This window comes from Dermacentor albipictus, chromosome 1 (assembly GCF_038994185.2).
Source record: "Dermacentor albipictus isolate Rhodes 1998 colony chromosome 1, USDA_Dalb.pri_finalv2, whole genome shotgun sequence".
NCBI classification, from domain to species: Eukaryota; Metazoa; Arthropoda; class Arachnida; order Ixodida; family Ixodidae; genus Dermacentor; species Dermacentor albipictus.
In genome coordinates this window covers 1111049-1137868 of record NC_091821.1, presented here as the reverse complement: position 1 = coordinate 1137868, position 26820 = coordinate 1111049, and the positions used below count along the sequence as shown (strand labels likewise).

Below are 26820 nucleotides of genomic sequence, written 5' to 3'. Positions count from 1 at the left end.
TGTCTAGAAGGATCCCTAAGAATTTGTGTTCACAGCTCACAGATAACCGTTCTCCATTGAGATTGATTACAGGGTCCGCCAGTATCCCTCTTTTATTAGAGAACAGGACGCACTTACTTTTTTTCAGATTTAGCTTAAAACCATTTTCATCCGCCCACTTAGACAATTTATTTATGCAAAGCTGTACATGTCGCTCGCACATACTTAGATTACATGATTTAAAACCTATCTGGATGTCATCTACATATACAGAATAAAACATACTACGTGGTATGGCAGTCTGGATCGAGTTCATTTTGACAATAAAAAGAGTGCAGCTGAGCACACCTCCTTGTGGAACACCAGCCTCTTGCGTAAATGGACGAGACAGAACGTTACCAACTCTAACATGAAACGTGCGATTGGAGAGGTAACTCTGAATGACGTATAGCAAGTTGCCTCGAACTCCCATTTCAGACAGATCACGGAGGATTCCAAAGCGCCAGGTTGTGTCGTATGCCTTCTCCATATCTAAAAATACGGACAGGAAAAGCTGTTTGTGGACGAAGGCATCACGGATATTTGTCTCGATGCGGACAAGGTGATCTGTTGTGGATCTACCCTCTCTAAAACCGCACTGTAAGGGATCGAGTATCTTGTTGCTTTCAAGAAAATGGATGAGGCGACGGTTAATCATTTTCTCAAATAATTTGCATATACAACTTGTCAGAGCTATAGGCCTATAACTGCTGGGTGAGGAAGGGTCCTTGCCCTCTTTGAGAATAGGGATTACGACTGCTTCTTTCCAAACAGAAGGAATGTAGGCAGCAGAGAACATGGAATTAAAGAGTGACAGTAGTGTTTTTTGGGTTTCGGGGTGTAAGTGTCTGATCATCTCATACATTATTCTGTCACTTCCTGGAGCAGACTTGTTGCAACAGTTCAGTTAGGCCTGGAACTCAGCCATTCCAAATGGACAATTGTATACTTTGTTGGATGTGCTTTTCCGACCCAAATTCATCTGTTCTGCTAGTCACTGGTACTTTAGGAATGTATCTGTGTAATGAGATGTACTGGAAATGTGCTCGAAATGTGCTCCTAGACAATCTGCCTGATCCTCAAGGATGTTTCCTTGTGTATTTAATAAAGGTAAGGGATGAGTTTCGCGGCCTTTTATTTTGTTAACCCTGTTCCAGGCTTTTCGTTCGTCTGTACAGTCGACTCCCGATAATTCGAAGCCGCTTAATTGGAACTTTTGGTTAATTAGAAGTGAAGCGCTGGTCCCGTCAGTTTTGCATGTAATCCTATAGAAGAAATCGCTCAATTATTCGAAGTCCTCATCCAGTAATATTATTTAATTGGAAGTTCATTTTTAGCCGGGCTCCTCGAGGTGACCGTCATTCTTTGGTAGAATGGGCAATTTTTCAAGTGTTGCAACAGTTCCGTGCTCCGCGATGGTGTCATCGCCACCGCAGCCGCCCGTAATGCCATCCTTCTTGGAGCGGCGCAATTATTCATTGCTACGGCTGCTGTGGCCTCTGCAATCAACTCCGGCGGGAGGCGAAGCGGCTCCCGCCGGAGGCCTAGCGCGGCTGCCGCGCGTGGCTGGAGCTGATCGCGGAGGCCACACGGGTGCCATAGGTGCACGCAGCGCTGCCTACTGGCAGTGGCGAGATTGTGCGAGTAGTCTTGCAGCGTGCGCAGCATATGTCGAGGCGTGTGTTGGTCGAGCGCCTTTGTGTGCGAAGCTCGTAGGCTAGGTTGTACCATGGGTGATTCGGAATTGACTGTACCTAGTCGCGCAGTTTATAGCCATGGCAAACCGTGGCTCTTATCGCATGCTCGACCTGGCAACGAAAGTCGAGGTTTTGAAGGAAGTTGAGAAGGGAGGTGCCGCCAAACAAGACATAGCGCGGAAGTACGGGATCAAGCCGAACATGCTCTCAAACTACATCAAGAACAAGCGCACAATAATGGATGCATTTGAGAACGACAAGTTCAAGACTTCTCGGAAGCGAATGCGCACCGGCGCTTACCCAGAGTTGCAGAAGGCTCTGCTGGTTTGGATTAGGGAGGCCAGTAGCAACAAACTTCCTCTCAGCAATGTTGGGGATCGATGACTTCGTTTCGTCAGATGGATGGCTGACGCGCTTTAAAGATCACCATGACCTGGTTGTCGAGAGCGTGTGTAGTGAAAAGGCGTCCGTTAACCAGGAAACATGTGCCACGTGGAAGGACGGAAAGCTGCGTGAATATCTCACCGAATACAGACCGGAAGACATCTTCAATGCAGATGAGATTGCACTCTTCTATCGGCTTCTACCAGAGAAGACCCTGACATTCAAGGACGATGACTGTGCTGGGGGCAAACGCAGCAAGGAGAGAGTGTCTGTGCTGATCGCGGCAAACATGACTGGCACGGAACGATGTCGGTTAGTTGTGATCGGGAAAACCGCGAAGCCGAGAAGTTTTAAAGGCGTGAAGGCTGCCTGTGGACTATGAGGCGAACAAAAGAGCGTGGATGACGGCCGAAATCTTCAAGAGCTGGATAAGCAAATTGGACCGCAAGTTTGCTGCTTAGAACCGCAAGGTGTTGTTCCTTGTCGATCACTGCAGTGCTCACGTGAATGTGCCAGCCTTGAGTACAATACGCCTCGAATTTTTGCCTGCAAACACAACGGCTGTTTTGCAGCCAATGGACCAAGGCATCATCAAGAATGTTAAAGTCTTGTACAGACGGCACCTCCTCGAGCGCATGATTTTATGTATGGATAGCTCCACAAAGTACAAGGTGAGCCTGCTTAGTGCCATCCACATGTTGGCGCGAGCATGGGATCGTGTGAAGCAAGAAACAATCGCAAACTGCTTCAGGGCTTGCGGTTTTGTGGCAGCTTCTTCGGAGGATGCCTCTGAAATTTCAGCGGAGCAAGCGTCAACAAGCGAGCTTGACGGCACTGATTTTGGTGATGCTCTCGGGGACGTCAATTTTGAAGATTACGTCGCCGAAGACAAGGCGGTCAAAACGTGCGGTGCGCTGACAAATAGCGAAATTGTAGAGATTATTCGGCCCCCGGAAGCGACCCAAGAAAGCGACGATGACGTTGAAGGCGAGCCGCAACCTAAGGCTGCCGATGTAGCTGCGGGCCTTGCTCTCGCGGAGCGCTTCTTTCCCGCTGAAGGTAACACAGAAGAAGCGTTCTGCCACATCTACAGCCTGCAGAACTTGCTTTCAGCAGCGCGATTCGGCAAGAAGAAGCAAAGCAAGATGACCGACTATTTTTCTTACTCGATCGAGAAAATACTCGATTTCGCCACAAATAAAGTGCTGTTTTTTGTGTTTTGTGCTTAATTGGAAGTTCGCTTAATTCGAAGTTTTTTGCGGTCCCCGTGAACTTCGTATTAACGGGAGTCGGCTGTATATGAATTGATGCTGCTTATGTAGTTTTTCCAACTTTCCCGTTTAGCGCTGCGGCGCGTTCTTCTACCTTGCGACGCCTTGAAATTAATTAGATTCTCTGTGGTTGGTGAGTTACGGAGGAGATTCCAAGCCTTGTTTTGCTTTTTCGTGGCTTCCCTACACTCCTCATTCCACAATGGAATACGTCGTTTCGAGGGCGACCCTTTTGTTTGGGGGATACATACTGATGCAGCATCAATAATGAACACTGTTATGTATGCTACTGTGTCGTCTAGGATAAGTTCACAGATATCATTTCAGGGCAGCTGCGTTAGTTCACGAAACTTCGTCCAGTCGGCTGAATCAACTTTCCATCGAGGAACATGTGCAGGACACTCACTCTGTTCTTTAAGGTTTAGGACGATGGGCAAGTGATCACTGCCATAAGGGTTATTAATGACATCCCACTGGAGATATGGCACAATTGTACTAGACGCTATGCTTAGATCTATTGAAGAAAATGTTTTGTGTGTAGAGCTGTAAAATGTTGGCTTTTTCTTGTTCAGCAAGCAGGAACTTGAAGAGAATAGGATGTTTCCTACAAGCCGTCCTCTCGCATCACATTGTGCTATGCGCGTTTAGATCACCGACGACTATGTAAGGGTGATGCAGCTCATCAATAAAGCTTTGAAACGTTGTGCTAGAGTGTTGATATCTTGGGGGGATGTATACAGACGTGATGGTAACTAGTTTATTGAATAGAACTGCTTCAATAGCAACTGCCTCAAGAGGAGTTTGGAGTTGCAGTTGCCGACAAGCAACGCCTCTGTCGACTATTATTGCTACCCCACCGGACGATGCAACAGCATCATCTCGGTCTTTCCGGAAAATAGCGTATTGCCTAAGAAAGTTTGTTTGCGTAGGTTTCAGATGTGTCTCCTGAACACACAGCACCTTTGGATTGTATTTGTGTAAGAGTTCTTTGACATCGTCGAGGTTGTGGATCAAACCTCTCACGTTCCAGTGTAATATTTGTGTATCCATATTGTTTGTGTTTATGTGCTGTGTGTCAAGAGATATCACTTAGGTTGGCTCAAGGGACCTTTCCAGGCCCCTTGATGCAGGGTATTTCTTTTTCGTTGGCGCGCTCCAGGGAGCAACGCCATTCCTTTGGCGTCTGAGACGCCAGAGAAGTTTTTGTTACATCCATCGCCTCGTCAGAGGTGCTGAATGATGCCTGCTCAGTGGGCACGCGCTGGTGTTTTCCGGGCCTGTCTGCACGAGCAGTGGCCCTGGGACCGGCAGGCTCGGAGGTCTGCTGGCCCTTCGTCGTAGGGGGCGGAAGAGCCGTGGCTGCTCCCGCCAAGGGGGCTGATGGCGTAACCGCCGTCACACTCTGTGTGACTTGCGCGGCCACCTAAAGATGTAGCGCGGCCGCCTAAAGATGTAGCGCTGCCCCCCGGCGCGCCACATCGGTGTAGGAAGGACTAGACTGATTGTGGAGAGCGAAACGTTTACGTGCCTCTTCAAAAGATAGATTTAGTTTAACTTTCAGTTCTATGATTTGTTTCTCTTTCTTCCCCGAGGGGCACGATCACGAGTAGGATGGGTGATCTCCTTTGCAGTTGGCACAGTGGTTTGGTGAAGTACAGATGTCAGAAGCGTGTTCAGAAGAACTACACTTAGCACAAGTATCACGCCCTCTGCAGGTTTGCGACCTATGCCCAAAACGCTGACACTTGAAGCATCGACGCTGATTTGAGATGTATGGTCTAACACGAAGCTTGTAGTAGCCGGTTTCTATTGTTTCGGGCAGGTTGCCGGTTCCGAAAGTAATGATTATGTGTTTGGTCGGTATTTGTTTGTCATCTCGCCTTAATGTTATTCTTTGCACTTTTACTACCTTCTGGTCTTGGCATCCTTCTAGTAGTTCGCTTTCACTCAGTTCGAGAAGGTCATCTTCCGAGACGACCCCGCGCATTGTGTTCATGGATCTGTATGGGCCCACTGAGACTGGAATTTCCCCAAATGCTACAAGTTTCGAGAGCTTGTCATATTGCGCTTTGTCGCGAAGTTCGAGAAGAAGATCACCACTTCCCAACTTCATTACTTTATAGCCTGGGCCAATTGCTTCCGTGAGGCATTTTGCTACAACAAATGGTGAGATCATTCTGACTGTTTTGCTATCGTTCCGACTATGTACAACGTGGTATTTAGGAACAGATAGCTTTGTTTGCATGAAAAACGTGAAAGTTTCATCGGTGCGCCCCCTCTTGAGGGAGCGATCAGGTAATGGTGGAAAGTTATTTGCCATATAGAGCAGGGAAATTCGGCGGCGATGGTGGCCACCCACCACCGAGCCCAACAAGGGGACGCTACAAGGTTGGAAGAATACCTGCAGACGCCAGCCATGCATCGCCGCTATAAGCTAATATATATCAGGATATATTACACACGGTTAACCCTTGCCGCCAGGAAATACGGAGGTAATAAGACGTGAAGAAAAGACAGGAAAGATGGAAAAGTGGGAGAGAAAGACGAAGATTGGAGAGGAGGACAGGAAAAGGCGACTGCCGATTTCCTTCAAGAGGGTCAGTCTGAAGGTGCCGTCTATGTGAAGCCGAGGCCAAAGAGGTGTGTTGCCTCTGCCTTAAAGGTCCAAACACCCAGCATCGGCTCAACCTCCAGGATCCCCCTTTCCCCAGACATGGCTAAGCCGCGCACGGCTACACGCGGGAGGGTCCAACCCTCGTGTGCTCGGGTACGTGGTGTCGCAACACACCAAACGCCTGCTGACGCAGACGCCCCTGCGGGGGCTTCCTCACCAGTCAGCAAGAAGTTGTGTGTACTGTATGCTTGCCCTATTCTTAGACAACAGAATGCGACATCAGTCTCTCGTAATGCTACTATAGATGGGAAGGTGCCTAAATGTGGCCTGAATAAGTGAAGTTTATTCGAGGTTTGCGAGTCCTACAAGCGTTGCCAATAATCTCTTAATTTTTTCAGAGTAAAAGGTCTCAAATCTATGGCGGAGACAGCTATGGAACAGTTCAAATTTTTTTTTTGCTGTGGATGTGGCGATTTCGTCAGCGAGCACATTACTCAATGCCTCTGTGCCCTGGCACTCAGCATATAATGACACATTGATTACATGCATAAACAGCGCACAAGAGCGTATAAAGATTATAAAGATTATATAAAGATTATAAAGATTATATAAAGATATATATAAAGATTAAAGAAGGCAGAAGCAGCGATTGAAATTGCTTTTTCAAATACTACACGCAGATGTGAAAATAAACAAGGATGATTATCTGACGCTCTTTCACAAAAGGCTACCACGAACAACACGCAGTACATTCGTGCAACCAATATTAGCTCGAACAGACTTATTCCGCTTTTCTTTCTTTCCTGACGCTATTAAAATGTGGAATGAATTACCGAATGATGTGGTACAAAAAAATGCTATGAGTGATTTTGAGGTTGGCCTTGACAAGTATTTCGCTCACACTGTATAGCTTATATTTGTTCCTTGCATGTAGCTGTGTGTTCTTTTTCTACAAATGTTCTACTACAAATGATCTTCAATATTTGTTCTATGTATTACTGACCCTCCCTGTAACGACCCTCAAGTGAGGGTTAACAGTATGACTAAATAAATAAATAAATAAATAAATAAATAAATTACAGGGTTTTTGTGCTTTTTAAGCAATACTAACACCTTAACAACGCTCAGAGAGTCGGTATATATAATTGACTTTCCGAGTTTTAGTTGTTTTATGTGTTTCACAGCCGATAATAATGCATATTCCTCAGCCGTAAGGATACTTGTCTGCGCATGCAAGATGCCAGAGACAGAGAAGGACGGACCAACTGCTGCATAAGAGACGCTGGCTTGTGACTTAGATGCATTGCTGTAATACTCCGGGCAGCAGTACTTCGACCGAAGTTCAAGGAAGTGCATTCGAATATACATCTCAGGAGCCCGCTTACTGACTTCTATAAACGACATGTCACATTCCACGAGCTGCCACTGCCATGATGGTGACACCTCTGAATAAAAAAACGAAGACTCGAGAAAGATGCCTGTGAAATAAATTTCAGGTTGGCCACCTCCGCATTCTTCCGAGTTGCGTTTCAGAGTTCGCCAAAACTTCTGCAAATACCTTTTCTTGGGCTTTGATAGTGCATGCCATGGCATCAAGCACACGAGGATTGTAACTTTACACGGTGCACCGCATACACACAGCCTGGCCAACACTAACATACACACAAGCAGCAACGCCTTGCAAGCAGCAGCAACAAGATGCACCGTGGAGGAAGGCCTGCATGAAATGCAAGAGCTACATTGGCTCTGGCTTTGGTCAGCTTACTAGGCACCGTAGTCGGCTGCTTAGTCGATGATACCGATGGTGCTAGTGCGGCCGTTGTTGGTGATGCTGCCGATTACGATGTGGCTTTAAATTTGGCAGTGCCGGTTTCGCAAAAAACATTGTGCAAACAGAGACCACTTTTCGGGAGATATAAGACAGTGATCGTACAATCGGAAAGTTCAGTAAAAAATCAGGAGTGTCCCGGGCGAATCAGGAGGGTTGGCAGGTATGCTACCACCCGATTAGCAACAGCATGGTAGAGCTTTTCTACCGCCAGCTCGTCTGCGCTCTCCACAACAGAAGAGCGCAGCTGGATGGAGGCACTACCACTCATCCTATTGAAAATCCGGACAGCTGTCAAGACAGACATCGGCTGCAGCGCAGCCAAACTGGTCTACGGAACGACATTGCGCCTTCCAGGAGAATTCTTCACGGGCAGCCCGCAAGACGGCTGTATAGCCACCGCAGCCTACGCACTTAGGCTACGAGACATAACGGAAAACCTTCGCACTACGCCACCGCGACGGGCAGCGCCACGCACGGTGTACGTACCATCAGAACTCGCTTTGTGCACACACGTGTTTGAGGGCCATGACGCAGTTCATCGGCCACTCCAACCACCGTATAACAGGCCATTCCTAGAGCTGCGTCAAGGTGAGAAGCAGTTCACTATCGACGCACACGGTCGTCACGAAGTGGTATCACTCGATCGGCTGAAGCCAGCGCACATTGAAGAAGCAGACACCGTTTCACATGCGCTGTCATCTCTGAGACAACCCTCCAAGGCTCTACTCGTCCAAACACACCAAGTCACAAGGACACGCGGTGGACGAGTCTCCAGCGCGCGCGCCCCATCGTATGGACTTGTGAACAATTTAAATCGTCCTATGAATGCTCACTAACTCACTAGGAGGGGAAGTGATGTGGCGGCCTCACGGTTGCACAGCAGCAGCCAGACACCCTTTCCCCTTTTGACTCGATAAAATATTATCGTGGAGTGTGCGGGAAAGGGAAGTGGTGCGAGGTTGTGCAACTGAGCCATAGAGGCTGAACAAACACAAAAATAAAGTCAGCTGTTGCTTGTTCTTCAGGGACGCATCACTCACTTCTTTCTGCTGATTTTCAGCCGGGCTCGGGTCCTGCACTACAATACCTTCCATCGTCTTTTTCCCCGAATAAACGCAACCCCATCCTCAGTCAGTTGAATTGATGGCACACTGATTCACATGTCACCAATCTGCCATATTGTGAAGGCTTTGATAATTTTCCTTTCTCTTGTGTCTTTTGATCGAGCAACGATGCTTGCACACTCAAAATTTGGTTTGGACCTGCAGTCACTGCAATGTGTAGCTACGTTTCCGGGATGGTTGATTTGCTTACAGTTATGATTATGCTGGCACGGGCACATGTTGATGCAACTCCTGGTCTGTCTAATGTATTGGTTACCACAGGAGAGTGGTACACACTAAATTTCTTTATTGAATGCCCCAAATCGTTTAACGTGCTTCACATTGGGCTCTTCATGGTTAGATTTCTGGTTGTCGTTGTTAACTCCATGACAAAGGACAATTCATTTGTTAGGTGCCATGAAAACCATAGGAATTCTGTCTGTTTGCGATCTTTTTTAGCCCATGAGACACATTATGAACATATGCAAGAGAAGAAGGGGAACTGAGGTGCTCACTTTTGTTAATCATGACCATATAAAGCCAACAGACAATGAAATCAAGGAAAGCATTGAGGAAATTAGCTATGGTTGAAATTGAAATGTAGAAAATAATAAAGAAATGGGAAATCTAACTGTATGAAAAAATAATGTGTCGCCAGTGGAACCCAGAACCTCCACATTACACGTGCAATGCACTACCAATTGTGCTATGGCGATGGCCCCGAATTCGTCCACTAACTGGGTATTTATGTTTAGTAGGAGTGTTAGCCAGCGCCACTTAGAGCCAAAGTGAACAGTTGTCGAACATCCTTTTTTGCCCAATGGCGTCACGTAACACGTGACCTTAGGAGAGCAGGCGCATGGCAAATAAATCCTCAAATGCTACCTAATCACATTAAGGCTGCCAAATTCGTGACCCTGGCATTGAACAAACAAGAGAAGGAGGGGAACCGAGGGGCTCGATTTTGTTAATCATGACCATATAAAGCCAACAGACACTGAAGCCAAGGAAGCCATCGGGGACTTATTATTATTATTATTATTATTATTATTATTTTCTACTATTACTATTATTTTCTACATTTCAATTTCAATTACAGCTAAAGAAAGGGAATATATGGGTTAGGCTCCCACCGGCGACACATTATCTTTTCGTCCACTTTCATTTCTCTTTATTATTTTCTACATTTCAATTTCAGCTACAGTTAACTTCCCCAATGCTTTCCTTGGCTTAATTGTCTGTTGGCTTTATACGAGCATATGGTATTTTGACAGGCCACTTTTTTGTTTTTGCTTGGAAACGTTATCTGCATTCTGTTTGTTATTTACTTTCTTTAAGAGCTTTTCAGCCAAGGATGCAATCAAGGCATCAGGGTACCCACTTTTTTTCAGTCTATCAATCTGGTTCATTAAACTACAAGCCACAGCACGGCCACAGGACTTTTTGCAACTGTTCAGCATGCTTGACTATGCTACTCTCTTTATTAACTTATAGTGTTCCAAGTTGTAGCTTAAAAAAGCATTTATCACCCCTGGTCACGTATTCTGAAAGTGCATGGCTTTTACTTTCCTGTCCAAAAATTTCAAAAATGTCCATAATGTCCACAGGTTCCTAATCTTCCACCTCTACGTTAGGTGCACTTTGCGCAGAGAGCCAGGACGCACACACTTACATATGCGTGCCATGCCATGCCTGTGCTGTCGGTCAGATGCGTTAACACACGCCTGCGCCAACATAATCAATCATAACTGTAAGCAAATCAGCCATACTGGAAACATAGCTATACATTGCAGCACATGCAAGTGCAAACCAAATTTTGAGTGCACAAGTATAATTTCCCAATCAAGAGACACAAGAGAAAAGGAAATTATTGAAGCCTTCACAAAGTGGCAGATTGGTGACGACATGTGCAACAGTGTGCTATCAATTCAACTCACGGAGGATGGGGTCCCATTTATTTGGGGAAAAAGACGATAGTTGGTATCAGTAACATGCATATGAGTAGAGACGCAGAATGGATCCTCTCCTGTCTATGTTCTTTAGTGAATGTCCTGTAATTTTTATGTGTGCCATGTATTGACTTGCTGATACCAGCTCATATATACTCAAGGATTGCATGAAATAAACAGTTAGTTTTTGCCTGTCCAGTGCCGTCCTTTCTCTGTGCCCAAATCGTTCACAGTAGCATGCTGCAATCATTCAACATGTACAACCAACTAGCTCCAAGCTTAGCTCTTTGACAATAAGTCCATATACAGGCAAAAATTAAAAATTTTTTTGCTCTTGAATTAAATTTTCTTTGCACAAGTGTTTAAATTTTTGTTAATTGAACTTCTCGACTTAATGAAATAATTTTCAGCTCCTACTGACCGTGTTAAATTAAAGTTTGGCTGTACCCAATTCCTGCAACCTATGCTCCAAACTATGCTGCATGGGAAACAGCACTACTACTTATAAGTGTCGGTTACTCAGATAGCTGCAACAAGCGCTGACTCATGAAGTGCAGCAGCACATGTTGCACCTTCTTTCAATGTCCCATGTGGTTTGTGCTGTTCAATTTTCTATGCTCGCCACAGTTGAACACATCAGCCCCTCTACTAGCAGATGCTAGTCACCATAGCAGGCACCTGAAGCAGGTCCTCAAAACGCAATCGTGAGGCAAACATCAGATCATAGAAAAGCAAGAAGCACAAGTGTGTGCAAGAATGATAGTAAATAGTCCTTTGTAGCACTTAGCTATGTTTGGGTGGATGTCTGATTTTTCCTTTTTAATTACTTCCTTCCACCTTGCAGGTTTCCACAGAACTATTACATCAAGAATGATAGTAGTATGTCTGTGCCCCTTTTTTTTGAGGTTTCAAAACCAGAAAACTGAAGGCGCACTGCAACACACCTTCAACACAGTAAATACTGTCATGAACATGGAAAGCCGGATATTACCATGCAGCAGAGACACATTAAAAGATCGCTCACGGCATCCCCTCTCTTACGCTCCCATCTATGATGCCAAGACACCTCCCCCCCCCCCTTGCTGTGCACTGGGCAATTGTTTGTGACCATGAGCCCTCATGCACACCCCCTCCAATCATCTACATCTAGTATAGCAAACAGAAAGCCACTGGTGCAGTCACTGCTCCTTGGTCACTCTCGTGTACCTAGGTCAGACGCCATCAGGGCACCGCAGAAAGTAAGAAAGGAGCACTAGAGGCAGGGCATCGCTATCTGTGCTGCTAAGAGGAAATGCTGTTTTGAGGCGGAATGGGCAAACATTGCACTCTTCTTTATACCTTCAATCATATTGGGTACCTTTCAAAACTTTCCTTTAGAATAAAGCAAAACCATTGTGGCGACGAACGACCACGTAGACCGGTCAAGTCTCGGGCTCTCGCAGAAGAGGAAGAACCGACACTCAATCTCTTAGCGTAGCATTCTTTTAATGATCTCCTTCGGAACGCTAGCCCGTGCCGGAGCGTGCCAGCTGCTCGAGCCTCGTGTAGACGCGAGCGTCTACGTCATCTCTCGTGCGACGCTGATGCTGCTGTCGCTACAGAGGGCTCCCCCCTAGAGATGAGGAAAGTTCGACGAATGATGGAAAGCCCATGTGACGCGGCGTCTCTTGGCGTTGGTCTTGGGTGTCCCGTGCACAGGGGGCGATGAAGGATGCAGCAAGATCGCGTCGCATACTGGTGGAGCTGATGGCGCGGGTGTTTCGATGTAGGCGGGTTTGAGACGTTCCAGGGCAATCGTGTCTGATCGGCCATTGACATTCACAACAAACGTCGTCGGACGACGCTCTAGAACACAATATGGCCCGAAGTAGTGCGGTTGCAAAGGCTTCCGCACGGCACAGTCACGCACGAAAATGTGGGTAGCAGAGGTGAGTGCGGGAGAAACGTATGGGGACCTTGCTTCTTGTGAACGTGTAGGCACGGGGCATATCTGGCTGAAGAAGGCTTGCAGTTCCGCGACGTATTCGGCAGGTGATGGCATAAGCGTTTTGGGGGTGGCGACAAAGAAATCGCACGGAAGGCGTACCGTAAAAACCGCCCTATAGGTCGGACCGGAATATAGGTCGGTCCCCCAACTAACGAATTCTAAAAATGAAAAAAATCTTTTTCAATGGCAAAAGTACCGACACACACCCTTACCTTGAAACAAATACGACTCATGCACAATAGTGACATTATTTATTTAAATGCTGCTCACATGTGCACCCGGCCAATTTTTAACAGTATCGCGCGACCATTGACCCGCATGCTCGTCAGCACCTTATTATGGCGCTGAGTAGCGAAATAAACGAGATAAGCGCCTGTGTACATGTGCACTTACTTTTGCTTTTTCGCCTCTCTGTGCCGTGATGATAAGGTGCTGACAAACACGCGGGTCGATGGTGGCGAAATACTGTTAAAAATTGGCAGGGTGTACAGTACGCAGAAGGGCACGAAGTGCGCAAGCGCTACTCCGAATCAGAGCAACGCCTTTGATCAGAGTCGTCCAAACTAGAGTCGGATGACGAGTGCTTCTCGCTGCCCAGTCCAGAGGCGTGGCGATCTCTACCACTTTAAAACGTATGCATTCGGCAGTCAGAGGCAGCGATCTTACACGCAGCTCTCAGATGAACTCCACAACCTTGTCTTCCAGTTCTGCGGTCCGCCCATGGAATGACGTTTTCTGTAGGTTTGCTGCTTCTGCCTCCGCCAGTACCGAATGCTCTTTTCGAATACTCCAAATTTGTGCTGTGCCGCGAGGTTGCCGTGGGCTTCCGTGCACTCAATCGCCTTTTTCTTGAAGGCGACCGTGAATTGCCGTCAGCTTCCGCTCATTTTGAAACAAAATGTGAAAAAGCAGCCTTTAACCAATATAACTTTGCAACAATGTAAATGCAAATTTGCGGTGCCACAATGTCGCCACGCCGCGCTACTGCTGATGGTGATGGCAAAGGCGGCTCTTTGTTGCAAGACTTCCGTAGTTTTTCCGCCAATGTCGGGTATATAAGACGAGCGTCGACTTTTCGCAGTGGTTTTTTGAAAAAAGTTCGACTTATATTCCGGTTTTTACGGTAGGTGAGTGCCGTAAACTAGCTCAGCACAGGAGCAACTTAGGTCGCTCTTGAGTGCGGCTCTGATGCCAAGTAAAACGAGAGGCAAATGTAGGACCCACTTCTCCGGCGATTCATGTGCCATAAGGGAGGCCTTGAGATGCCAGTGAAAACGTTCAACTAGTCCATTGGACTGCGGGTGGTAAGCAGTTGTGCGAAAACGTGTCGTTCCGAGTAGTTTGAGTAGCTCGTTGAAGAGTGCTGAGTCAAACGGCCGACCGCGATCTGTGATTATTGTGGATGGGCAGCCAAACCTTGCGATCCACGTAGACACGAAAGCTGCTGCAACAGTGGGCGCTGAGATGTCAGATATAGGTGTAGCTTCTGGCCCCCGTGTATAACGGTCGATGCATGTCAGTATGTAGCAGTAACCTTTCAAAGGTGGGAGAGGGCCGATGAGGTCGAGGTGTACAGTGTCAAAACGAGCATCCGGTGGAAGAAAAGACTTGGCAGGCGGAATCGGGTGACGCTGGATCTTCGAACGTTGACACGACAAACAGCAGCGAACCCAATCGCGAACTTGCGCGTTTAGCCGGGGCCAAACGAAACGACTGGAAAGAAGGTTCTGTGTCGCGCGTATGCCAGGGTGCGACAGGTTGTGTACGGTTTCGAATAGACGTCTGAGAAGGGATGCCGGAATGTATGGTCTAGGTGTGTTGTTAGAAGTGTCGCAGACGACGGATGTACCATCTGGGGTCACAACGATGTCTTCCAATTTCAGGGACGTTGACGAATTCCGGAGTGTAGGAAGTTCAGTGTCGTCACGCTGTTGACTGGCGAGTAAGTCGGCCTCGATGATGAAAGGTTCCGATGTCAACATGGAAACAACATTGACACAACTCAGAACGTCGGCTGGAACGTTGTCGGTGCCCTTGATGTGGCGGAATGTTGTTGTAAACTCAGAGATGTAGGAAAGGTGTCGAATCTCACGGGGCGAATAATAGGACGCCGAGCGATTCGTTGCGTGCACAAGGGGCTTGTGGTCAGTCAAGACAGTGCATGCACGGCCTTCGAGGAAATGGCGAAAATGCTTGATAGCCAGGTAAACAGCGAGTAATTCACGGCCGAACACGCTGTAGCAGGACTGCGCAGGCTTCAGTTTCTTCGAGAAAAAAGCGAGTGGATGCCACGCATTGTCGATGAATTGCTGCAGAACGGCACCAACGGCAGTGTTCGAAGCATCGGTCATGATGGCAGTTGCTGCGTCTGGCTTTGGGTGTCTAAGCAGCGTGGCGTCATCGACGGCAGACTTGACTCCTGTGAAAGCGTCGGTGGCCTCTTCACTCCACTGAAGCACTTGTTTGCGTTTGTTTACCAGGAGAGCGTCTAGTGGAGCCATAAGTCGTGCACACTCGGGAATGAATCCGCGGTAGAAATTAACGAATCTGTGAAATTGGCGAAGCTTGGTGAGTGTGGTCGGTCGGGGAAGATTTTTGATGACGCGAATCTTGGACTGCACTGGTCGAATGCAGTTAGCGTCGACGATATGACCGAGGAACTTGAGTTCGGTTTGACCAAATTCACTCTTGGCGGCGTTGATGACAATTCCTTTACTGGCAAAGCGTGAAAACAACAACCGCAAGTGGTGAAGATGTTCTTCTGCCGAAGAGCTTGCAACAGGTCGGCAATGTATGCAAAAACGAAAGGCAAACCTCGGGTGACGGAATCGATGAAACGCTGAAAGGATTGGCCCACGTTCCATAAACCGAAAGGCATGCAGAGAAATTTGAAAAGACCGAAGGGTGTGGTGATGGCGGTCTTGGGAATGTCTTCTTCAGCGACCGGTAGTTGATGGTAGGCGCAAACGAGATCGATCTTAGAAAAGATCGTCGCACCGTGCAACGCTACCGTGAAGTCCTGAATGTTCGGTAGAGGGTAGCGATTAGGAGCTGTGATGTTGTTTAGTGCCCGGTAATCGCCGCATGGGCGCCAGTCTCCCGTCTTCTTAGGCACCATGTGAAGTGGTGATGCCCAGTTACTGGAGCAAGGGCGGATGATTCCAAGTTGCAGCATGTGTTCGAACTCCGCGCGAGCGATATTGAGTTTCTCCAGGGACAAACGCCGGGGTCGGAAATAGACCGGTGGGCCGGAGGTGACGATGTGATGGCACACGTCAAGTTGTACCAGTTGCGTCCAGTCTGGTAGGCGCGTCAAAGTGGGAAACTCTCGTAGGAGCGCGGCGAAAGGTTCGTTCAACATGGCAGAAATGGGCGCTATGGGCGACGTGCCTGATGATGGGACGCCAGGAACGGATAGCTGGGTCACGGAGTCGATGAGACGGCGTCGTTGGATGTCCACAAGGATGTCCACAAGGATGTCCACAAGTTATATTGAATATGAAGAGGGAGCCAAGATTATTATATCTGTGGAGTCGTGGTGAACAAGACGGACACATGTCTTTTCAGCGACAAGGTTTAGTTTATTTCTGTTCAAGAAAGAGTGAATTGATGTGGCAAGAGCTTTAGAGAGAAAGGAGAGGGAAGAGGAGCAGAGAGCAGTATGGTGTGCAGACCTAGTGTGGAAGGAAAGCAGTATTTAAAGTAATGGGAAAAGGGAGCTCACACACTAAACGACGTTCGGCACAGCCATAGTGTCTTTGTGCCTGGCGTGAGCGCTCACAAAAATCCGTCCACGGCAGGCCCGCGGGATGCCCCACGAGTTGTTTATGGCTGCGGGGGTGGTACAGATTCATTACTGCCTTTTACTGCAATATATGCCCAATGGGGTGCACAACTTCAAACATTCACAGAAAACGGCTTTGCATCCTGCAGAACTGCTACACAACCACGCATGTGATGAAGTTTTAACAAAATAGCAAAATAATATTTGGCCTGCGCAACATACGACTTCATAGCACCTGACGTGACAGCCTCCGTGCCTAGCTGCACCAACCTGCACAGCACTGCAGTGAGAGAGCAAAGTGCAATGGCCATAATGAGCTGATGCTTATGCGCAGCAGTAAGAAAGACCAGCGTGGCTCAACGGCATGTTCAACACTTGGACGCTGGAGCTTTTATAACTTCTGCACCGAAGGCGTGTCGAACCCCGCTGAAAGCGATATATTTGGCGTGTAAGGCTCGAGTATTTTTTAGTTTCCCAGACAAATCTAGTTCAATATATACTTACATCCATTGGCAGGGCAATTTTATTTTGTTAGAACAAGACGTTAGATGCATAGACCTATACGGAAATTTCAAGGGGAATTTCACTTACGTCATTATATCCATTATTTTGTTATAACAAGGTATGACTGTATCTTCACTGCAGAGCTTCTCACTCATTCTAGTGTGTTCTCAGTGCTGAAGGGAAGGTATTGCAGTGCCCCTTCAAGCTTAGTAACAGCACAGTGATTCACTTCCATTGGCACTAACATGTTCTGGAGCCATATTTTGCAAGAATTATTTTCGCTTATTTCCTTCTCAGCTGTAGCAACGAGTGTCTCATGCCAGTGATGATAATGGCACAAAGGTGTGCAAGCAATGAAGGGCCAATTGATAAGAAATTGTTACTATATTTGGGCCCGGAGCGACTTTCTGTCTGCAAAAACATCCATGAGAACCTAAGCTGCTCACCCAGTGTGGATCCACCCTGGCTGGGCACACATGTGAAGCCTTGCATGCGCTGAAAGTAGTAAACAGTGACGCTGTCAAAGCCGACGGTTTTTCGATGCCTGCTGCGCTTGTTCGGGGGTGGACCATCCTCATCATCTGCCTCCTCTGGCCTTTGATCTTCATTGTTGTCAGGGTTGTCCCCCCCATTCATGGATGGAGGGGCCTGTGGCTTTCCAAACTCCAGACCCAGGATGGCTTCAGACATAGAGGCACCCCTGGACACAAACAGCACCACTCTATCAGGACAACACCACTGAAATGATAACCAGAGCAGAAACATTAGCACAAATAATAAATTCGAGATGCAGCTCTTTATTAGGAAAACTTGTGCAAAGAAGACAAACCAACACTTAAGCGACAACAATAGTGGCAGGCTTGATCAGTCATTGTCTAATTGAATCCCACTGCTTGAGCCTGTCTGCTATTAATGCATGCATCATTGTACTATCATGATCACTATGAGCTACAATGCAAAAGCGTCTGGCAAAGTGGTCATGCATAGTAGCTCGCACTGAGCACAATAATACATCTTAGAGCAATCAATGGTGCTTACATAGCTTTGAGATTGCACTACACTAGTGATGTCATTCATAGAGTCAAGTAGTCAAGCCTGTGTCACCAGTGAATTGGTGGAAACATGAACAAAGTTTCTGGTCCAACAATTGCATTTAACACAAGTGCAATAACATAATGATTATTCTGTGAATCTATTCACTGGCAAAGAAATAAATCAATGCACACATGGCAACCCTCTGCTCGGAAAGTCATAGAAGTAGACACCATGCCCTCATGGCACCAGACAGTGCTATGAATAGCATAACCAGTGGCCGCTGTTGCACCCTTGGCATGCAACAGAGAAGACATTCTAGTGGTGAAAGACTAGGTGCACAGAGCAATGCACACACGGCAATATTCTGCTCTGAAAGCAGAATTTATGCTGCAGTTCAAAAAGTTTGTATTCTTTCAGTCACTTTTCAAGATTTAGACCCACAAAATACTGCCATCTGTGCACGCCTATAAGTTTAAGGTACAATAAATATAATGAATAAATCATCTGTTGCAAATTCAGAGTCAAGTTCAGAGTGTGAGGTAAATGAAATGTATATACCTCAGACTTGCAGCATGCTCCCTCAGCACCTATATGGCCAGCAACATGTGACCATCCCACTTCTTTCAGAAGATTGCAGGCTTATTACATTTTGGTCATGCAACTGTTGTTTTTGGCTGCTACCTCAAGTATGTCTTCACAAAGTATGAATATCTTTCATGTGTTGTGAAATGCATGGCTGCGATGCAAAAATTGAAAGAGTGGCAATACTGTAGATTCCAATGTTCTATCATGGCCTCATGAACTTGAACACTGAAAGCATTGGAAAGCCATTGTTTGCAGTGCAAGGTACAGTTGACAGCAAAAGTTTACAGGCCATACGAGTCCGTGCTAAACGGCCTAAACTAAATACTTTTATGCTACAAATTAATGGCCATGACGGAGTTGTTTCCATCGACCATCTGAAACCTGCTTTTATGGAACCTGGCACCCAAAACCACGTTTCAGCCTGTACAAGTCGGTTCCATGAGCAGTTGGAAATGGCACATTCCCAACAACTCCCATTGCCAGCGTCATCCAAAAGTGTCCAATGGCATGACTCAGTCTTTAGTGGCAGGCAGGGGAGCTGTGGTGACAACTCAGTGCTGGCAATGACAAAGATCACCTGAGTGCAGACGAAGTATGGAGGTCACGCATGGAGCAGAATAATAAATAGAGGGTCACAGATTTGTCTGCCTTCTGTGTTTGTGGTTTTCTCTACACAGTTATGCATTAGATTGCACAACATGGGATCGCATATGGCCTGTGTCATACGACGGCACACGGAAGCAGCTGCAAATTAACGTTTGGGAAGCATATGAGAGGCTAAGTTTACTCGGAAACAAGTAGCGATGGCACGCGCTGCTCTGCGTCCTCCCAACCAACAGGCATGTTCCTGCTGCATATGGGCAGCTACAGGCACGTGGCATTCCATGGGTAACCTACGAGGGCACCTGGGCCAAGCATTGCAACTAGAGACTGAAAGGCGCGTTTTGGAACATGATTACTACTGCAACATGTTCATGCACACGATAACACACTGGGCTGTGACTAGCGGCAGCAGCAAAGGTGCTACAAGCAGGTGGGGGTGAGCGCACCATACAGCTGCAAATGCTAGCAGATTGTGACTTCGATACTTAGCTGCATTTCGATTCGAACCAAACACTGGGCATACATCAAAGAACCCCAGGTGGTTAAAATTGATTCGGAGGCCCCAACTGCGGCTGTGTCACTACTGGAACTACATCAATCAATCAGCAGTCTAGCACAGATCATGGCGGTGCCAATTAGGTGCATGCTTCGAAGTATGTGACATGTATGCATATGAGCTGAGAAAATTAATGTTTTTAACCCCTGAATGCCAACACATATAAGGTCACTCATCTGATATTACCTGTGGCATGTCATAGCTAGATTGCTTCTCCCTCAGCTGGAAAACGTTGAAATTTTTTAATGCAGTTCTTGCTACGACTATATATTCGCTTTTACAAGGAACACAACGTGAACATGTTCACACAGTGGAAAGTAGGGAAACTTTACAACCTCATATGCCTTGCCAAGCCGGCAACTGTCATCATGCACCCCGCCCTGCTTTTGTGTGGTGCCTCAGCAGCGTAGGCCAGCCACCTGTTTTCAAGACGTACCAGCAGCATATGCTAAGATTAACCCTCTGTGTGACCCCAACCACCAGTCCCTACAAGAAGTCCTCAGCGAAGACATGGAGCAGCAACTTTTGTACAACCAGACACTCAATAAGAATGCTTCACATTTAGGCATCCTATGAATTTGTTGTCGATTTGGCCAAAGCATTATATGACCAATCTCATTCTAGTATTTAAACTGACGTGCAGTATGTATAAGCTTTAATTACCACTTGATGAAATTTACCCCACGGTTCAATTCTTCGCCAAACTTGACAGTGTACAAAAATGGGCGAGCATGCTGTTCTCATGCTTAATTACACTGCTACGGTGCACCAAATAACTGAAAGATCACATACAAGCTCCATAGCTCTGGACACATCCAGTTTCTGTGAAGAACATTACTGGCATACAACGAATAATGTGAACAATCTTCTTTTAACTAGACGGACTACAATGCAAAATTCATATTTACCTTTGTTTAGTAACGAGAAAATACTCGTTATTCAAGTCAATATTCAAAGGTCATGTTTCTCAAATATTAGTATTAGTATATTAGTTCCCACCTGCTGCAAGTTGTTTTTTCATCCACTTTAATTTCCATTAATTTATCATTTCTTTATTTCATTTATTATGCACAAGTAATTTCCCCTATGTTGTCCTTGGTGTCAGTGTTTGTTGGCTTCTTCTGATATGACTAATAAAAATCGAGCCCCTCGGTTAACCCTCTATCTTCTCGTTAAAAGTGGGAGGGAAAGACGAAGATGAGGGTAGAGAGAGACAGGAAAAGGCGACTGCCGGTTTCCTCCAGGTGGGTCAGTCTGGAGGTGCCGTCTACGTGAAGCCAAAGGGGTGTGTTGCCTCCACTGGGGGGCCTTAGTGGTCCAAACACCCAGCATCGGCTCAACCCCCAGGATCCCCCCTTCCCCAGACACGGCTAAGCCGCACACAGCTACACGCGGGAGGGGCCAACTCTCGTGTGCTCGGGTACATGATGTCGCAACACACCAAGCGCCTGCCGACGCAGACGGCCCTGCGGGGGCTCTTCCAAGGTATTTACTTGATCGTTCCGCAAAGGCAACGGATTTATTTGCTGCCCTTTTAGCTTCCTTCACCATTCCAAACTTTCGCCTCCTGTGTGTAAGAACTGACACCTGAGAGGAACCTCACCCAGCTTTCTCTCTTCGCCTGACGCTGTATGCGCCTTCCCTGTGACTTTATGTGCTTAAATTCAATAAGATTTTCTGCATTTGGCGACCTATGCAATATTCCCCATGCCTTATTCTGCCTCTTTCGGGCATTTCTACAGTCATCATTCTACCAGGGAACACGTCTTTTAGATGAACCCCCATTTGTTTGCGGGATAAACTTTTCAGCAGCATCAATAATAAAAGCGGTAAAATATGCGACAGCTTCATCTATACTAAAATTGTTTATAAAATCAAGTGGTAAATGAGTAGATTCTTTAAAATGCTCCAGTCAGCCGATGCTGATTTCCAAATGGGAAACTGGGGAGGGTTGTCATGCTGCATTATTAATTTTAAAGTTATAGGAAAGTGGTCACTTCCAAAAGGATTCTTGATCACATTCCATTCAAGAGGAAGCAGGAGGGAAGCAGAGCCTATTGCTAGGTCCATGGATGAATATGAATTGTGTTGAAGGCTGTAATATGTTGGTTCCCTCTTATTAAATATATATAGGCAGGCACTAGTGGTCAAAATAAAATTTTCAATAGGTCGGCCTCTTGCGTCGCAACGCGTGTCTCCACACAACGTGTTGTGGACGTTAAAATCACCCACATGTAGGGTTCCGGGAGCTGATTTATCAGGTTATAGAAATCGGTTTTTTGGAGGTGATAGCTTGGAGGTATATAAATGGAACAGACGGTCACCAACTTATCGAAAATAATCCCTCTAATTGACACTGCCTTGAAGGGCGTCTGCAAGGCTACCTGGCGACAAGCCACAGACTTGTCTGCAAGGATTGCTACACCGCCGCATGAGGTGTTAGCCTCATCAAGGTCCTTGCGGAAGATGGTGTATTGGCGAAGAAAGTTTGTTTGTGTGCGTTTTAGATGTGTCTCTTGAACACACAGCAACTTGGGATTGTGTTTGTGTAGTAGTTCGCTAATGTCATCGAGGTTATGGAGAAGTCCCCCAACATTCCACTGCAGTATTTGTGTATCCATTATGCTATATGTGTTGGGAGCTGTGTGTGGAAGAGACGAGGATTAGCTCACAGGCCTTTTTCAGGCACCGTGACGGGAGTTTTGTCTTATTTGGAGCGATCGAGAGTGCCTCGCCGCTCCTTAGGCGCTGGTGGCGCTGGTGGCACTGGTAGTGCCGTCTTGCTGGTGGCTGTGTCCATCGCCTCTTGCGAGGCACTGGACGCGCGCTCTTCCGAGCGCTTTGTTTGGCGTGAAGGCCTCGGAACGTTGGACGAGGCCTTTGAGGTCACCTGCCCGGAGGTAGATGGCCTCTTCTGCTGGGTTGGCGTAGCAGCGCTAGCTGAGGCGGCATCACTGCCGCCTCACTGGGCGTGAGTCGGACAGCCGCCGGAGACCGTTGTGGCGCTGCCCCCTGACGCGCCACTTCGGCAAATGTGTTCTTGGGCAGGTAGGATAGCCGCCTGCATGCCTCCTTGAAACGTATATTTTCCTTTACTTTTATCGTCACAATTTATTTTTCTTTTTTCCAGGTTGAGCACGACCGCGAGTATGCAGCGTGCTCCCCTTCACAGTTTACACAATGGAGAGAGTTTTCACAAGATTCAGAGGTGTGGTCATGAGCACTGCATTTCGCACAGGTTTGGCGGCCTTGGCAGCACTGTGAACTGTGACCGAAACGCTGGCATTTGAAACAACGCAGGGGATTAGGAACATATGGGCGAACACGGAGCTTGATATACTCGGCTTCGATGGACTCGGGCGGAATTGTGCCATAAGTAAGTATCAGGTGTTTGGTCTGTATTTCCTTATTATCACGCCTCATCTTAATTCGCTTAACGTTGATGGCGTTCTGCTCACTGAAGCCCTCCAAGAGCTAAGCCTCAGTCAGCTCCAAGAGATCATCATCGGAAATTACGCCACGGGTGGTATTCATGGTACGATGTGGAGTTACTGTTACTTTGGTGTCACCAAATGAAACTAGATTGGGTAGCTTTTCATATTGTTTCTGGTTGCGGAGCTCCAAGAGGAGATCACCGCTTGCCATCCTGATGATGTGTGGTGTTTTATGGCACAAGGGCCAGGTTTGGCCAAAGAGTGCCATGACAAGTGGTAATGTTGACGATGTATTGTGGATGCCGTGCACAATGAACTCATCATGGTAGATGTGATATGGCTGTAAAAGGGCCGAAAAACTTCCACTGTAAGAGGCATAGAATATATAGGTGCTAAAATAATGACGGTGACTAGGATGTGATGTGGGCTATGGCAATGGGCTTTCGTTAAAACATGATGCAATAAAACATAACACTGACACCAGAGTTTCAAGAGAGCCCTTGAATGCAGGGCCGTTAGTCGTGTGCTAAAAGTTGGCTGGCCAAATGATTTTCAGGGTGTCCGTTTCGGCTAAAAACTCTAAGACTGCTTGCAGATGAAAAAGCGGTTCATCGCTAAGAAAAATGCAGGGTGAAGGGGTATGTTCTCGCGATATGCAGCAGGGAAATACTTTTTCCTCTCTGTTCTATTGCAGGGCACTGAATAAGAACATGGAGGACTGTGAGACTATTGCCCCACTTAACACAAGTTGGAGGATCGCCCCCAGTCAAGAGATGAAAGTGAGTACCGTATGTGTGGCCTCTCCTTAATCGGCAAATAAGTACTTCCTTGTACCATGCTATTTTCCCAATTATCCAGTTCCCCAGTTATGGTTTTATTATGTGAAGCTTATTCATTGCTTGTGAATCCCACTCGCCTTACCAATGATTCCTCAATTTACTGCGTAGAAAAGGCTTTAGGTCTGTGGCAAGGATGGGGATATTTGAATCTGCATCGCTAAAAGTTGATGATGATGATATGTGGTTTTTAATGGTGCAAGGGCCAGTTATGGCCAAAGAGCGCCATGACAAATGGTAATTTAAAGGATTTATTCTGAATGGCGTGGACAGCGAATTTATTATGGTAGGTGTGACATGGCTGTATAAGGGCCTAAAAACTTTCGCTGTAAATGACGTAAATATATAGCTAGTAAAATAATGACACTGATTAGTTATGGACGTGGACGATGGCAGTTGTGTTTTGATAAAAAACTTATGAAAATGAGACAACAGTTACACTAAATCATCAAGGCGGCCCTCGAATGCAAGGGCTGGTAATGACGTGTTAAAATTTCCTGGCCAAATTATTTTCAGAATGTCAATTTCAGCTAAGAAATCTAAAACTATTTGCAGTTTAAAAAGCGGTTCATCACTAAGAAAAAATGCAGGGTGAAGTGGTATGTTTTCCCGATATGCAGAAGGGAAATACTTTTTCCTCTCTGTTTCTATTGCAGGGCACTGGACAATAACATGGAGGACTGTCAGGCTATCGCCGCACCTACTACTACAAGTAGGAGGATCCCCGCCAGTCAAGAGGTAGGAGTGAGTACTGTAAGTGTGTCCTATTCTTAATCGGGAAAGAAGTACTTCTTTGTACCGTGCTGTTTTGTCACTTATCCAATTCCGCAATCTAGGTTTTATAACATGTAACTTATTCAAAGTTTGTGTATCCCACTCTGCTTGCCAATGGTTCCTCAATCTGCGGCGCAGAAAGGGCTTTAGGTCTGTGGCAGGAATGGGGATATTTCCATCTGTGTCGCTAAAACTCACTGACGCAGCGTTTTCGTCAGCAGCTACGTTGCCTTTTATACCTTTATGGCCAGGCACCCAGCATAGTATAATCGCTTGGTTGCACATATATGCGAAGCACAACAAGCTATACAGCTCATTCAAAATGGGATTACTATGCTTTCGTAAGCTAATTAGGGCTCTCACGACACTTAATGAGTCTGTAAATACAACAGCCTTAGCGACATTTCTGCGCCTTATGTTTTTAATTGCCGAATGTATAGCGTCACTTCTGCTGTGAAGATACTAGTGTGTGGGTTTAGTGGCCCAGATGTTTAAAATGAGGGTCCGATAGCTGCGTAAGCAACACCAGCGTGAGACTTCGAAGCATCTGTGCAATATTCGTCACAGGAATACTTTTCTTTAAGTTCAAGAAAATGCGATTGTATGTGAGCTTCAGGTGCTTGTTTCGATATCTCTAAGAAAGAGATGTCACATCTTATAGTCTGCCACTCCCAAGGCGGTGGAAGCCATGTAGGAGCCATTAGGACATTGTGTAAGAGAGGGGACCCTGTGTTTTCTGAGAGTGCTTCCAACCGGAAAAACAGAGGAGGCCTAGTGGCCGGGCGGTTACGAAACAGCCTAGCAGTGGACAAGTCGCATATAGTGGAATGACAAGGATGTTTAACATCTGAGCTAACTTTCAGGGCGTAGGACAAAGTTAAATATGTCCTTTGGTAGTGCAATGACCATTCGTTTGATTCGACGTAGAGGCTTTGCACAGGGCTAGTCCTAAAGGCGCCTGTAGCAAGGCGGATACCTAAGTGGTGAATAGGATCTAGCATTTTCAAAGCGCTAGGTGCGGCAGAATTATAGACTATTGCTCCGTAGTCAAGCCGGGTTAATATTAGGCTTTTGTAAAGTTTTAGAAGGCACCGTCTGTCGCTTCCCCAAGATGTACGTGATAAGAGCTTCAGCAGATTCATAGTCTTGAGGCACTTTGATTTCAGATACTTCAGGTGTGGTACAAAATTCAGCTTACTGTCTAAAATGATTCCTAAAAATTTGTGTTCATGGCTCACAGATGGCCGCTCTCCATTTAGATCTATTGCGGGGTCCGCAAGTATACCTCTCTTGTTAGAAAACAGGACGCATGTACTTTTTGGTGGGTTTAGCTTTAAACAGTTTTAGTCCGCCCACATAAATAATTTATTTATGCAAAGCTGTACTTGCCGCTCACAGATACTTAGGTTACATGATTTGAAACCTATCTAAATGTCATCCACATATACAGAATAAAACATAGTACGTGGTATGGCAGTCTGGATCGAGTTCATTTTGACAATAAAAAGAGTGCAGCTTAGCACACCACCTTGCGGAACACCAGCCTCTTGCGTAAATGGACGAGACAGAACGTTACCAACTCCAACACGCAACGTGCGATTGGAGAGGTAACTCTGAATCACGTTCACCAAGTTGCCTCGAACTCCCATTTCAGACAGGTCACGGAGGATTCCATAGCACCAGGTTGTGTCGTATGCCTTTTCCATATCTAAAAATACTGATAGAAAAAATTGTTTGTGGACAAAGGCATCTCGGATATTTGTCTCGATGCAGACAAGGTGATCTGTTGTGGATCTACCCCCCCTAAAACCGCATTGAAAGGGATCTAGTATCTTGTTGCTTTCAAGAAAATGGA

At 46.5% G+C, this 26820-nt stretch overlaps 1 protein-coding gene across 2 annotated transcripts in view; it reads right to left on the bottom strand.

Annotated features, from left to right (window-relative positions):
* LOC139060026 (cysteine/serine-rich nuclear protein 3-like) overlaps nucleotides 1-26820 on the bottom strand; it is a 138200-nt gene that overhangs the window by 79164 nt on the left and 32216 nt on the right. The window contains exon 2 of one of the 2 annotated variants that reach the window (XM_070538729.1): nucleotides 17589-17880. In XM_070538729.1, coding sequence (XP_070394830.1) covers nucleotides 17589-17832 — 244 coding nt within the window. In that variant the 5' untranslated portion in view covers nucleotides 17833-17880. The remainder of the gene's footprint in view (nucleotides 1-17588; nucleotides 17881-26820) is intronic. The other variant, XM_070538727.1, reaches the window with a different exon arrangement.